The sequence below is a fragment of the Rhea americana genome, unplaced genomic scaffold (assembly GCF_003343005.1).
Source record: "Rhea americana isolate MKP2758 unplaced genomic scaffold, rheAme1 scaffold_130, whole genome shotgun sequence".
In the NCBI taxonomy this organism is placed as follows: Eukaryota; Metazoa; Chordata; class Aves; order Rheiformes; family Rheidae; genus Rhea; species Rhea americana.
In genome coordinates, this window is record NW_028185373.1 from 1,338,951 (window position 1) to 1,353,600 (window position 14,650).

Consider the following 14,650-nt stretch of genomic DNA (forward strand, 5'->3'; position numbering starts at 1 on the left):
GTGCCCTTTGCCGCCGTACGGGGCCGGCCGTCGCCGGGCGGTACGCGGGTGTGCTTGTGTCAGGCGCCGGTGGTGGCGGGGGAGGGTACGCGAGGTAAAAACGTGCTCTCGTGGCTCTGCCGGCAGAGCAGGGGCTGAGTCGGCTCCCCAAGGAGCCGCGGACTTGAGCTACTGTCTCAAGAAGCAGTATAATACAGTTAATTATTTTTGTGCCGTGGCACAGGTTGCTTCCTTAAGGTTTGGGCCGTTGCAGGCCACATATCCCATACTCCATACAGAGTGCCCCACGTGCTGGTCCTGACTCATCTGCGAAGTGCYCTTACTTTTGTATATCATGTGCGAAGTATTGTTCAGATAAAACTCTTCTATTGCAGGTCTAGAAACATTCGTTTCTATAGCTAAGACGTTACCGTCTGCTGAAGTATATGATGTCGTGGAGGGATATATAAAAATTTCAGTGGAGTGTGCTGAAATTTTCAAACTTCTGGATGGAGAAAGAAAGCCTGAAAGTGAAGTAAGTTGTTTGTGGGTATTCTGCTTTAATCACTGGCATAGTGTGCACTGACTGGGAAATGAACTGTGATATAAACTCTCTGTAGCGTAAATAATTCTGGGAATTCAGTATAGCTTTTTACTGCAAGTTACAGTGGTAGAGGCATTTGGTCAAGTGGGAAGTGTCATTTCAAATGCAGGGATGTGTCAGTATTTGGTGATACGCATGACAAGTAGACCTGCTAAAATCAAGCTGTTAAGGCTCTTTAAATGTTATCAAAAGACCACTTATAAAATAAGAAGCAGAAATATAGTTATATAAAACAAAAATCAGTCTAGTAAAAATAGTCATTTTTAGATAATTGGATATTTCATTGAAACATCAGTATTTTTAAGAAGCCACTGGTAAAGTTGACATTGTTTTTCTGATCTGAGGTGGACACAATTCCTTCCTCCTCAAAATATGATGAGTAAATTAAAGAAATAAAAGATTATTCTCACAAAAAATATTTTGTGGCGGCATTATTAATTTAAGTAAACTTTACTTACAACACAAAATTTGATAGCATCTTTTTTAACCTCCACTTATGAGTGTTTGCTTTACATTATCATTTTTGTCTATATAATAACAATTTGTGTCATGTTCAAATACTTTCTATAAGATTCATTTATTGATAAAGAAAATAATTGTAATAAATAGTGTCCCAGTGCTGTGTGGGTGCTGATTTCAGCTAGAACTGCAGTACAACATTGGAACCACATAATTGGCTCGGATACTCTTTTCCCAGCATGTTTCCTTATGTGCTTGCTAACATCTCTGGCTTACAGCATCGTCTCAAAGTGACCTAAGCCTTGGCCTTCAGATTGAAAAGGACCTTCAGGATCTGTCAGCCTGTGCTAAGATTTGCATTACATTCAGTTTTTGCATCCCCAGTARTGGCTGTTGTATGTATGTAGATAAATCAAATGTATGCAGTAGGTCTCAAGTCACTTATGAAGCAGGGCCCTTTTTTCATTTAGTTTATTTGTCCAGGATTGTGGACATCTTCAACTAGCACAGAGGCCTGAGTTTCTAGCTGAGAATGATAGCCCTCCCTACTACTGCATTTCATCAGTTTGGCAACTGAAAAGAAAGAGGACTCAGCTGCCCTTCCGGAGGTCTCTTAGCCTTCTGTATAATGTATGTGTAGGGTCATTGTTGAAGAAGCACTCCTCGAAGTAACCCTGTAGAACAGGAAGCGTTAATTTGGGAGAGAATTCACAGATTAACTTTATCTTCATATTTGGAAGCTTTCCTCTTCTATTAGGTTTACTCTTTTTTTAATGAAGCTTGTTACTGTTCGCTCTGCTATATCTGATATTTGGAGTTAATAAATAAAATGAGATGTATTTCTGAATTGTACAGATACTATTAATCTTTCAAGCTCTGGAAGCCATCTTATTGAGAACAGCAAGTGACCTCTCCCATTTTTCTGTTGTGGGCATGAACATAGTCAAGAAGTTGATTCATACCTACATGAGATTGGTCTATGCTGCGTTGTATTCTGAAAATCACAGGTAAGCCTTCTGCATGCTGTTGCAGAGAATCTCTCTTATTATGGTGATATATCTGAATGGGATCTCTGCTTCAGACATAATGCTTTCTTACAGAATTTTCCACGACTGAAACATGATGGACAGGTTCCAAAACTCTTAATGGGTAATGGCTATTCAGATGAGGGAGGTCTGCAAATTCATACTTGATGGCCCTGTTATGTTTCTATTGAACTAAATGACAAACTCCCACTGAAGTTGGGAGTTCTTTCTTTTTGGCACTTTTCTTGTTTTATAAATCATTATCCAGCCTCTCACTACAGGTGAATTTTGGAGAAGAATATAAATATACATTGCCTTTTCCTTTCTTCCTCTCCYCTCCTTCCCAGTTGCCTTAATTTTTTCAGGCAAATTCCCACAGAGGTCAGTGAGCAAGAACTGAGTATTGAGCTAGAATCAAAGCTCAGTGTGGATTTTAGGATTTAGTTCAATGACAAAGACATGGCTCCTGTGCTGCATACTTCAACTGAAAAAAAAAATCATTCAGCCAAAACAAAAACAATGCAATCTTAATGTGGCCTGCGCTATGCATGTCCTTAAGCTAAGTTTCAACTATAGGTCCTATGGACCTGTTTATGGCAGTAAAGTTAATCAAAGTGTGTTAAGTGTTTGAGGACTGGGGCCTCAGTCCGTGAAGTATATTTGTAAAAGTAGGCTGATTACACATTATTTCACTGTCAAGGAGCTTTGCTCTTACTTGTATTTGGCCTGAATTCGTTTTGTGCTGGTCACTGAAATGATTGGTTACGTGTTCAACCAAAGCTGCTATCAACTGCAGCCACAGSTGTGTACAACCAGGGATACTTGCCTGATTGCTAATTTCTCATGTTGGGACCGACTCAGAAAACTGCTTGATGCCTGAGAGCCCTAAAGTTGAGGATGAGTAAGGAAGGTAGAATTGGATAATTTCTTTCACAGGAAAGTTGTTGATCTTCATGTTTTAATCTCTTGCAAGGGTTGTTTGCATAACTGTCATTCTGGAAATAAACTACGTGTTTTCCTCTGCTTCTCATTTTAGGATAAGCCGAGTATGCCTTACCCTGTTGTCAGCAATGGTGGCCCAGGGGCCAGATTCAGCAAGGGATGTGTATAGCCATTTTGATTTCAATAATAAACTTCTGCCTGGATTAGTGAAAAAAAGAGATAAGAAGGTAAATTTAAGTGGTTTTCCACAGGGGTGCTATGAAATGCTATGCCTTTGCTCCATCAGTATTCTTCTGCTAAATATTTAAATCTAAGCTGTTGCCAAAGTGTCTTTGCTGCATTTTCATCTGCAGGAACTTGTTCACTCTTCCTTCCTGTCCTGTGTCAGGTTGAAATGTCTCTGTTCCTGAGTGGCAGCAGAACTGATCTGTGGTACAAGGGGCTTCCCATCTGCTCACATAGGAAATCCCCRGGGGATATTTCTGAGTGACTGCAATAGTGGGAGACCTGGCCTGCATCCCCAAAGTACAGCTTGTTTCATTTTCCAAACTGTGCTAATTCTTCTCATCCTGTCAGAGTGCAAAGCTCCTCAGGACAACTGTATTTTTATGTTGCTTTGTAGAGTTACTGTGTAACATCAAGTGACTGTGTCTGTTTCTAATAAGCTGTGGGGGAAATATAAATGATATGGTTTCCATGGKCTAGTTGGCAGTCCTTTTTATGTTTCAAACTGAATGAAGGTGATGCTGAATTTCTAAAAACTGTTTAGTGATTATGTGAAGAATTCAGCTTTCATTCATTCCAATGCACAGATTGCAGTTTGGTCACACTGAAATAAGTGAATGTTCTGCAGGTGTTTCAATAGAGAGAGGTTTTATTTAGTACTAGTATGCTCTGAATTATTGCTTTTGAAAATATAATCGGAGTTTAAAACTCTCTTGGCAGAACTTCTTACAGAAAATATRTGAGTAGAAAAAGCCACTCCTCTTTTTCCAAAATGAAAATTTCTTGCTTTCTTCCTGTTAGCTAAGGTCACCCCTGATTATTCTTAGCAAATGTTYATACTTCATTCTAAATATGTATTTATTAAATCCACTATCATTTTCAAGGCTGATGCATTGTTTCTCATTTTTAGTCAGAATCCATTAAGCTTCTTGTAGTGTGAAAACAGAGAAAAGATATAATATGCTGAGTTATTTAAAGATGACTTGCAGAATAAAGATATACATTTATGTTGAGTTTATGCCAGCTGTGGTGACAAATGAGTTTGTTAAAGGTGATTTTAGGGAGAAAGATATTTGTTCTGTTCTGTTGTCTTCTACTTGGTCTCTCTCTCCTTCTCTCTCTTCCTCTCCCTGCCCTCCCCCAATATATATATATATAATTCAGGGAATTTCATTTTTTTTGACCTTGCTGCAGAAGCAATCTTTGTCAGTACCTCTTAAATTTAAGGGCTAAATTTAAGGGAGTCTTTTGACCACAAGCTTATTAGATATGCAAGTAAGTTGGATACAAGAGAAAGAGTATCAAACACTGACTGAAGGTCCTGCTTTTGCCTAGTTTTCACTAAAATGACCATATCACAAGTGACTGTCAGAGCTGAATTTTTAATACAAAAAGATCAAGTCCAAAGTTACTGCAAAATCTAATTCCTGTCTCTTTATCTTTTCTTTCAACCCTTTAACAAGTCACCTTTGCCTTATGTTTAGTCTTGCCAGTACTATTTTGGGATAATTTTTTATATACAATTTAATTTTCCACAATAAATACCAATATATTATGAATCATATTCATTGCCCACAATCCTCTTCCAAGCAAAGGTTTCATTGGCTGCAGTATGCCTTAATTTGTAGTTTCATAAAATAGGCTAAAAGTCAGCCCTTCAAAGAAGGGATTTCTCAGTTGCATGATCCAGGTAGCTCCATAAGCAGTGATAGCTGAAGARAGGTGTGATGCACTGCAACCCGAAGATGGCAGTGAGTGTCTGGGCTCCTCTATACTGGCAGTGCTCTGAAAGTCTGTGTAACAAGAAATTGCAGCAGCACTTGACATTCCCATTCTTGAGCATTTTTTTGAATTGACCAATGTACTGTACCACTGCAGAAGTTAAGGTCAGTGATTTGTATACACGGATTTGGCATGAAACTGTTGACMTTTTCTTCCTTTTAATTTATAGCCTAGCTCAGCTACTGAGAAATGAGTGAACTAAGATACCTTGCAATTTGATGTTAAGATTAATAAACTATGATCTGATTTTTAAAGGAATATGGTGTAGATATATTGTACATTTAGAGGAAAAAAAAATCTGTACATGATTATATGTAACATGCCTGTGGAAGTTGTTTAATATGTCTGTTTACAATGGTAATTTTGTGTTGTGTACAGTCTGTATGCTAGTAGTGCCTTTTCTCTTTCCTTCAGGGAAGACCTGATGTCCGTATGGCCTACATTCAGTTTGCTGTCTCCTTTTTAATTGCTGGTGACAATGCAATCTTAGTACAAGTGCTGGAATTAAAAGGTACTTCAGTTTCTTGTGTGTGTGTATATATATATATATACACATATATATATATATATATATATATATATATATAAGGCAGAATCTTTTAAAGATGATGGTAAATATAAGCTAATTCAAAATGTGAACCAGTTAAACAGAACTAATAAGCACTTTTCAACAGAAGCTTTAGAATTCTTAAATATTTCAGTGTTTGCCTTTTCTGCTAAAGAATAACATTTGCTGTCTGYAAAAGCATTGCAAAAAATAGAAAGCCCTTCAGTAAGCAGAAAAAATTTCATGGCCTCCAAACTTGTTCATGATACAATAATAGTAGACATGTTGCTTTGAAAAAAAATTTAAAAGAAGTGTTAAAGACTGCATACTTTAGTTCTCCTTCCGTCCTCATGCAGAAGGACTGGCCAGCTCCCATTAGTCCCTTAGGTTTTTTTTTGTGCCTGATTCAAAAGACCAATGGAATTTCATTTGCATCTTTTACGGAGGCATTACATGGGAGTACTGTACAAGAGTATGTTACAATCGTGTGTCCCTCGAAAATGGAGTTAATCTGACAAAGAAGAGGATCCTGCAAGTCAGATCTTATGTACACTTGATTGAATATTAAATTCCTTATTTGCTAAAGTTAATGTCAAACTTTTGTTGACTTCAGTGATTGGGAATTGACTGGTGATGTTTCTCAGCTTGTAAATTTTGACCCCTCCTCAGGTCATTGAAGAGTACAAAAGAATAAGTACTTAAAGCCCTGCTAGTTGACAGCAATTCATTTCTCCCATGATGAGGAAGTGAGAATGGGCCATTATTATTGACTTTTATTGTTTATGCTACTCTGAGAACTGCTAACTTCCTTTAATTGCTGGCAATAGTTCAGTTCTTTCATAAAAGGTAATGACAGTGTACATGTGGGCTCAGTCAGCACAGCTGGTTTTCATTATCCTGACCTAGAAAAGCTGAAGTGCTCCAACTTTCGGATATATAGGTGCGCCACAAGGCCATGCTACAGCTGGGGGTTACACTTCCAAAACATTTTGAAAACATGCAGTGAAACAGTTGTAAGCCCTTCAAGGAAGGATAGTCATTTACTTCAAGTTTAAATGCCGCTTAGCAGAGTGGGGCCTGAAATACATTTGAAGTTGACAGGTGCTGTTGCAATAGATGTTAATAACTGAGTTGGCAAATTAGCTAGTTACAGTGAGAGTAGGTTTGGCAGCATTACTCGTTCATCATTGTAGTTACAGACACATCATCCTTCTGAACTCAGATTGCAGCCTTTTGGTTCATCTTTAAATATAACAGCAAGGTAAATAATATGACATTGAAGAGAAAACGGGTATGAATTCCCTGAAGCACTTCAGTGTGAAAATAGCTTTCACATCTTCACATAATATTTGAAACGTGTTCTTAGATTTCATTCCAGATATTCTTCGTTCTGGAATAAAGGAAGACAAAGTATCTACTGTCAATCTTCTACTTTCCGCGTTGAAAACTAAGGTACAATATGCCTTTGAAATGGCTTTGTCTTTTTCCTTTGCTGCTGCAAATGGTTTTGCTGTTGCAAACGGCTTTGCTGTAGTTTCTCATAAAATATGCAGCTTTTAAAGAYGTTGACACTGTGCTGCTGGTGAAAGTTTGTCAGTGTTTCCATTGCTGATGATATTTATTTGTGGTTGATAGCTTGGCTAAAAGCTATTTCAAGACACAGGTTGTAATGTTTTTCTAATGCCCACTCTTAAATGAAATCATTGCATTGCTTGTACTTGGATGCTAATTTCAGCTCATCTTTAGTATGTGGTGTCCAACACATTCCTATTGTCTCGTGTTGTGATTGCATCAGTTCTGAACCTGAAGGTCGAAAAGATGGGAGTCTTTTTGTTGCTTTTGGTGACAATAGGCCTTTTGATGTGTGCGCTCCGAGTTGAACTGGAGAGGTCCTAGATCTGTTAGCTCTGAGGTAGGTAATGAACACACAGTCTAACTTCTGCAAGCAAGAGAATTTTGTATGCTTTTAGTATGGGGGCTCCTGCTTGAAATGGGTTTCCAGGAGTTACCTACTTGCAGTTGAAGGGTGTGCAGTACTGCCTCACAACCAGTCTTGGCCACGTCCTGTGGTCCTGTTTAGCTGGTCCTTGGACTTGCTTACGTTTAGGACTGTCAGTCCTCTTGCAGGAGATAAATGCAGTCAGAAGTGTTTCTTGATGGGTAAAGGAAAGGGGAAGTTCTATTACAATATTGCTATCTCAATGAAAAAAAAGTCTTCCAGAAAAGTTGTAGTAAGAAGGAAAGGGTTCATTCTACCTGCCATCAGCAAGTACGGTTGGAGAGGTAAGTCTGCTCCTCTTTGAAGGAGTTTTTTTGTGGTTCTTTCATAATAGATGAGATTTGTGGTATAGCAGGGTTAAGACAGAAAGTCTGAAGGCAAGAATTGCTGAAAGGCAGTGGAGTTGGTTCGGTCTCTGTCTGCCTTTTCTGTGATTTGTTCTTTAGCTTCTGAACATGGCTATGCCTCTTTCATTCTGAAGCACTGGCTTGCTGCTGCTTCAAGCACAAAAACTGCACCAATGGTTTGTCCTTATTTCTATCAAAATGTTTTTCTGAATGTTTTTTAGTTCCAGTGTCCATGATTTTTTGAATGTTTCGAATTATTGTAGCAACGTTGCACAAGCTGTGCACCAATTAAAAGAATGAGGAATGACCAGTTGAAAGAATGAGGAAGAAATAATTTCAAATTATAAAGTGGATGTAATTTGAAGAACTTATTTCAGACCCAGGCTTTTCTCAACTGACAATCTTAGGCCAAAAATATTCTTTTTCTTTCTTTCTTTCCTTTTTTTTTTAATTGCAATAAGCTTAAAAGAAGGGGAAGAAAAAGTAGTATTGAAATGTAAAATGAATCTTGAAACTTTGTTTTCTAAATTAAGGTTTTCCCACATAGGAATCCTATATCATCTAGTATATTATGAACATGAATTTTGTGAATTGATGAAACTATAACATTATTACATGACTTCCTCAGCTTCCTCAGTAAAGAAAATCTGAATTTAGAAAAATGAGGACAGGAAACACTGTAGGAGAAAGAACATTGGTGGAATTGCTTTGTTTTTCAGTGCTCACTTTTGCAATGTTAGTATTATATTCACACTGGCTTTTTGGTTACACTGTCATTTTTGTGTTGTGGCTAGTAATTTTTGATCATGAATCTGGAAAATTTGGTTTTACAAAAGATATGTTCTAAAAATTTCATCTGTAACCCTTCCAAATTCTTTTGACCTGCATATAAAAAACCCACATCTGTTCACATTCTGCTTAACCAAAACTCATTGTTCTAAAAAGATATATTATTGGAGTTGTGAGTGAGATTCTGTCCCACAGGCTTTATATATATATATATGTAGCATTTCTGGTTGTCACAGAAACACCTGTTCCACCTGTTTGCTGATTCATTTGATTATCAGCTTTTGCCAGCTTAGTTAATGGGATCATGTTTCCCCCCAAGTTCTATATTTAGCAATTTCCACCATCTCTACCAGCAGGTTCTGGAATACTTGTCTGAAATTTTTGTGGTTGTGCTACCTTTAATATGCTGTATGCTCTGTAGTCCAAGCTRAGAGTCTGTCTTGTTCAGCACATGCAGTGTTTGCAGAAATTGGTTCAGATTCCCATGACTTCAACCAGGTCAAGAGGGAACATGAGCATAAGAAAGACCTGCTGGAAAACAGGCATGAACTTCTGTCTGCTGTAGTGAGGAGAGGGAGCTATGKGTGTACGGAACAGTGAAGCGTAGTGCTGATATACCGTTGTTTTCTGTTTTGTGCTGACCCGCAATAAGTAGAAGGGTTTTTGTCTCATTGTTTTCAGGTGGTTCAAAATAAAAGTATCACGAAGACCCAGAAAGTGCGTTTTTTTACTGCAGAAGTGTTGAATCACATAGCTTCTCTTTACCGTTGGAATGGGATTACTGATGTCAGCACTGAGGATTTCAAGGTCTGGTAACTTGCTTCTTTATAACTCGCAGTCCTTTTTCYTTTTTCTTTCTTCTGCAGCCCACAGTTTTTGGAACAGCTCATCTGAGGCTAGAGTAATTGAGGAGTTCAAGAAGAGGGCTCTGCAGAGACTGCTTAAAAAGAAACCTTGACTTTCTGTTACTTCTTGCCATTTGAGGAGGAGGGATTGTTTCCCCTCCCTGATTGCCTGAACTCTAGTGCTCATCTGTTAAGGAGAAATGAGGGTCTTGATGGAAGTACCATAATCTCCTGCCTGGTCACATTTGTCTCTCTATAGGAGAATATGATGGGAGCAGTGTCCTTACCACATGCTCCATTTCCATCCTACAGACTGATCTGCTATAAGAGCTAAATCCCCAAGATGGTGGCGAGCATTTTAAGTTTGCGTAGTCTGAGAGATTTTCTGTGTTTCTAAGGATTGATCTGTTCTTGATTCTACTAGTCCATKAAATTACAATCCTGAAGTTATAGATGAGGCAAGAATCAGGGCCTCAGAGCTGGTGTGTGTTAGTAGTGGACTGTTTCTGCTGAAGGTATTTTGCCATCTACTCTTCATAAGTAGGTTACTTTTGTTRTTGTTTTATTGTAATCCTTTCTTTTCCGTCTTGATTGTGGGAACATCTGTAGCATGGTTGTAAGCCTGATGCAAAGCAGTGGAACATCTTCCTGTATTTCCACTGGATTTTTGCATTGATTAGCCCTTACTTTTTAGAAGCCCAACTGTTCTTCATGAAGAACTGCCTTCTTTTACTTCCTCAACTGGATGTTTATGGCTGTGTCATTCCAGTTCTGAGATACTGTAAACACCTCTTGGAGATCTGTTTCTGGCAGGAGACTATTTCGAGCTCTGCAAATCTATAACCTCATTCATAAACATGCGTTTCAGTTTGGAGTAGTTTTAAATTCTTTTAATTCCATGGAGTCCTTTTAAGCCATATTTTTCATGGTTTCCCAACAAAAATAGCCAAGGGACTTTTCATTCATAGGAATTGTGTTGGATGTAAAAGGTGAACATAACCTGGATTAAATTTTTTTATTTTTTTCTCCATTTTTGCTTGATATTTTGGTCCCTTCTTCCATTTTTGTATCATGTCTGCGATAGCATTCATGCCTCGCTCACTTTTGCTGAAATGCTGGCATATTCAGTGCATTGTTAGCAATCTGTTTTTCGTGCCCTGTATTGAAGTTGTTCCATCTTCTGCCAGATCGACCCAAAGAAAATACTATCTTTGTTTCACATGCTTTGTGGTAAAGGATACGGTGATCTTTTTTTCTTTTCTTTTCTTTTTGAACTTTCTTGCTCTGAATCTGGGCTGTAAGGTTGAAAGTTAGACACGTCAGATTTGATTTTAGATCCTAGTCTTTGAAGTCCCAGGATGACCTTGCTTCAATTTGTGTAAATTTTACATCACTAATTTTCTTTAGCTTCACTTTTCTCTGTCTTGATCTAGCTGGGTTCTTACCAAAAAGCTCTAGATCAGTAATGCCTTATTGATAGTAAACACATACCTGAATTTGGGGAAGGGGGCAGAGTTTGCTTTCTTTGAAACAAAGTATTGTAATATTTTATGTGTTTAAKACAAAAACTGAGATTCACTGTGCTAATCTGAACAAAAGCCAAACTATCTTCTGGCATTTCTGTATAAAAGAATTTTATATATATATATATATATATTCTGGCTTTGGTCTAAAGACAAAATAGACATGTTAACACAGTGCTACACCAGATATACTAATAAATGGGTAGATACTAAGTTTGGTTATAAGCAGCTCTAAGCTTTCTGTATCTTGCACTAACACATAAGTAAACACACACTTTGAAATATCTCATCTGTCTGATGAAGCCCTGTTAAATCTGCAGCATACCTTTCCCATATATATATATATATATTTATATATATATATTTATATTATATAGTATAAAAGAATTCAGTTTCATAAAATTTAGAGAAAAGTGAAATTGATGTAAGATTTTCTTATGTGATATTGAAAATCATATGTCTTTCTGATTTCTTTTGGGTTTTATAGGTAACTCAAGGTTCTGAAGAGGTGGGAAAGGTCATYGTACGAGAACTTGTTCATAATTTCTTAATGGATCTCTGCTGCTCTCTAAAACACGGCATAACTTTCTATGATCCAAGTCTTGGAACTTCTGGCAGGTAAGCTGCCAATCACCTCTGCTAGGTTTGCACTAAAAACAAAAGAAACCTTTCTAGGCATCTTGTTTGCCCTTCCAGGCTTTTGCAAGTAACTTTACTCAGTCAGTTCTGCTTCTATCTCAAAAAGTTGTGGCAGAAGAGAAATACATTGATTAAATTTCTTTTTGTATTTCTTCTATTTTAACTTCCGAAGATCAAGCTATTAGGTCTCCTTATGTCTCTCTACTCTAGTAGGCAGAGTGCTCTGCCGTATTCATAGGGGCTTAGAGGCAGTAGTTACCTTCTTCCTCTGAGCCATCCCCATGAATGACTAAATAGACACCACATCTGTTATTTTAAGGTGTGATCTTTGGACCAGAGATTTTTAATATGAGCATAAAAAAGAAAGCTGTAATGTAATCCAGGCTGCCATTAAGTATCCAGCCTAATTTACATTTTGTAGAACTACAATTTATCCCAGATTTTGGTAGRAATTCACCATTGATTTTTGTAATGCCAGAACACCTAATCTGGATAAATCTATTGGCCATACAGTTTCCATTGGCTAACCAGTTAAAATGTGTGTGCACTCAAATTATGACTGATGGGTAAAAATTTTAACTCTTGTAATTTCATGGAGGGATTCTCTTATGGTGATCTTATGCTTCATCAGCTGGGCAATGAAGACATTAGGTGGTAGTACCAGGTACTAGTACTGAGTGGTACTGGAACAGGATGTTTCTTGCTTTGAGCAAAATTTTAACTGGTATTGTTCTGAGGCTGGCAGTGTTCTCACTTTGTTTAGAGACATGCGGGAGAATGAGACAGAAAGACCACAGAAAATAACTTCCCTGTGTAATATTAAGCTGTAATTCTATGTTTTAGCTGTGTGAAGTTTGTTTTAGAATATTTTTGAACATTGTTCAGAATGTTCCCTTTTAATTATTATTTGTCATGCAGAAAACTTGCAGCTAAATTAAGTTCTTACTCTCCTTGGTATAAACTCAGGAAATCATGGCAGCAGTGTGAGAGGTCTTGGATTTACCCTGGTAACAGTTAGAAGAGATGCAACCTTTTGCATTGCAATATCTAAATTTAGAGTCGTAGAGTTAACATCACATGTAAAATATCCAAGTAGAGATTTTAAAGTATATTTCTCATCTTCAACAGAGGAGGAAATGTGGTGCTTCTGCGCTTTCTGCTTGGTTTAAAAACTGCAACAGAAGATGAAATGGTAGCTGACCTTGTGGTGAATATTCTTAAAGTGTGCCCAGATTTACTGAACAGGTACTTTAAGGACACCCAGTATTCCTTTGTTCCTAGACTGAAGTCGGCTTGGATGGACAATATCAAGTTACTAAAAAAGGTAAGAGTATGAATGATGCACGGCTCTACTCCACAGAAATTCTAATATTCTCCCCCCCAACTGAAGTAATTTTAGTTATTAATCAAATAGGACTGATGGTAAATCAAACATTCCTGCCCTAGAGAAAAGCTATTAAGCAAAAGAACTTGGTAGTAGATGGGGAGCCTGCCTTTGGTTCCAGTTGTTTACAGACAGCTATTGCAATGCGTTACAAGTTCTGCCATTGCTGTGTAAAATTTACTACTTTTGGGTACTGGCCAAAGCCACATGGGCCTAGCCAGCTTGCAGTGTAGCCATGTTAGATGTAAACTAATTTTGAGTTTGTGATCTTAGCCTGGGTCTTGCTAGTGRCAAGTGACAAGAGTTCATTGATTTCAGGGGAACTAAGCTGATGTCAGCTGGGGTGGTAGATGAGACACATTCCTCTGTATCTGAAGATATATTGTGTTCTAAGCTGTAAATGCACACTGCTGTTTTAGAGAGTTTATTGAAATCACTAAAAGGGCAGACAGGCACTGTATTTCAAAAAATAATAGTCTTAAAAACAAACCAGTTCAGCAGTGGAGAAGTTAGTGATTGAGGTTTAACTGAGCTAAACAGGAAGAACTTAATGCTTCTGAAATAACAACATCAATTACTGTAGGTATGTTAGGAAAGAAGCAGTAGGATACTGTTAAATGTTGCAGATAGTAAATGGAGGGGGAGAGAGAGGAAGAAATGGCATCCTGTTTTCTGTGAGTGCTAAGGAAAATGAAGCATGGCTCAGAGCCACAGCTGCTTAAAAATAGTAGACATAGGGAAGGTCATTTGGTAGAAGGCTGCTCTCAGAGCAGGAGGCTGTATAAACATTTAGCTGAAATGGGAAAGAGGGAATTGGCATAAGAAGCAGTAGGAAACCTCCTGTTGATCATCTGGTTTTCAAGACGAAGCAGCATAGCAGCTCCGCTAGAAAATTGAATAGGAATKTGGGGGATGCTCTGTAGCATTCCTGCATTGAAATTGATACTTAGTACTGTTTTTACTACTTCTGACGAATAGAAGCTCTTTTACAAAATGCTCCCCAGAAGAAGCCGTTATTTGCAGAATTGTGTCAATTTTTATTGAGCTGTTGTTTTTATTTCAGATATATGAAGCTCAACCAGAGATTTCCAATTCTTTTAAGACTACAGAGTTTATTCCTCTTCCAAGGCTGCTTTCTATGGTGATGGTAACAACCGTCCCTGCAGTGTGCAATAAAGTAATGTTCACCCAAGGACTAAATGTAAGAACAATATATAATTTTTCTGCCCTCATTAGTACTGTTTAGGTGTGTGATCATCCAAGAAGCTTCTTAAGTTGATTACTTACGTTTTATATTGTCTATCCCAGCATAAAGCTAGTACAGGGAAGCACTGAAACATGAATTAAATCCTATTGATAGTGCTTCCAAGAGCCAGTCACAGACCTGTTCTTCCAGTAKTTTGGGCTGGAAATCACAAACCTGCAGATTCTTTTCCTGCAAGCCAAGCTTTAGGAAGTAAATAACTTATTTGTGAATTTTAATATATGTTCAGCATATGGATTGTGTATAAATCATAAGAAGAAGCACTGAAGCGTCATTAATTTTACTTACCTCTCTTAG

General features: G+C 37.8%; 1 protein-coding gene across 1 annotated transcript in view; it reads left to right on the forward strand.

Moving 5' to 3' along the window:
• Positions 1-14,650, forward strand: part of URB1 (URB1 ribosome biogenesis factor) — a 68,478-nt gene that overhangs the window by 10,639 nt on the left and 43,189 nt on the right. The window contains exons 4-12 of the mRNA XM_085297839.1: positions 375-514; positions 1,898-2,049; positions 3,104-3,236; positions 5,431-5,527; positions 6,930-7,015; positions 9,380-9,505; positions 11,554-11,684; positions 12,834-13,029; positions 14,153-14,290. Coding sequence (XP_085153965.1) covers positions 375-514; positions 1,898-2,049; positions 3,104-3,236; positions 5,431-5,527; positions 6,930-7,015; positions 9,380-9,505; positions 11,554-11,684; positions 12,834-13,029; positions 14,153-14,290 — 1,199 coding nt within the window. The remainder of the gene's footprint in view (positions 1-374; positions 515-1,897; positions 2,050-3,103; positions 3,237-5,430; positions 5,528-6,929; positions 7,016-9,379; positions 9,506-11,553; positions 11,685-12,833; positions 13,030-14,152; positions 14,291-14,650) is intronic.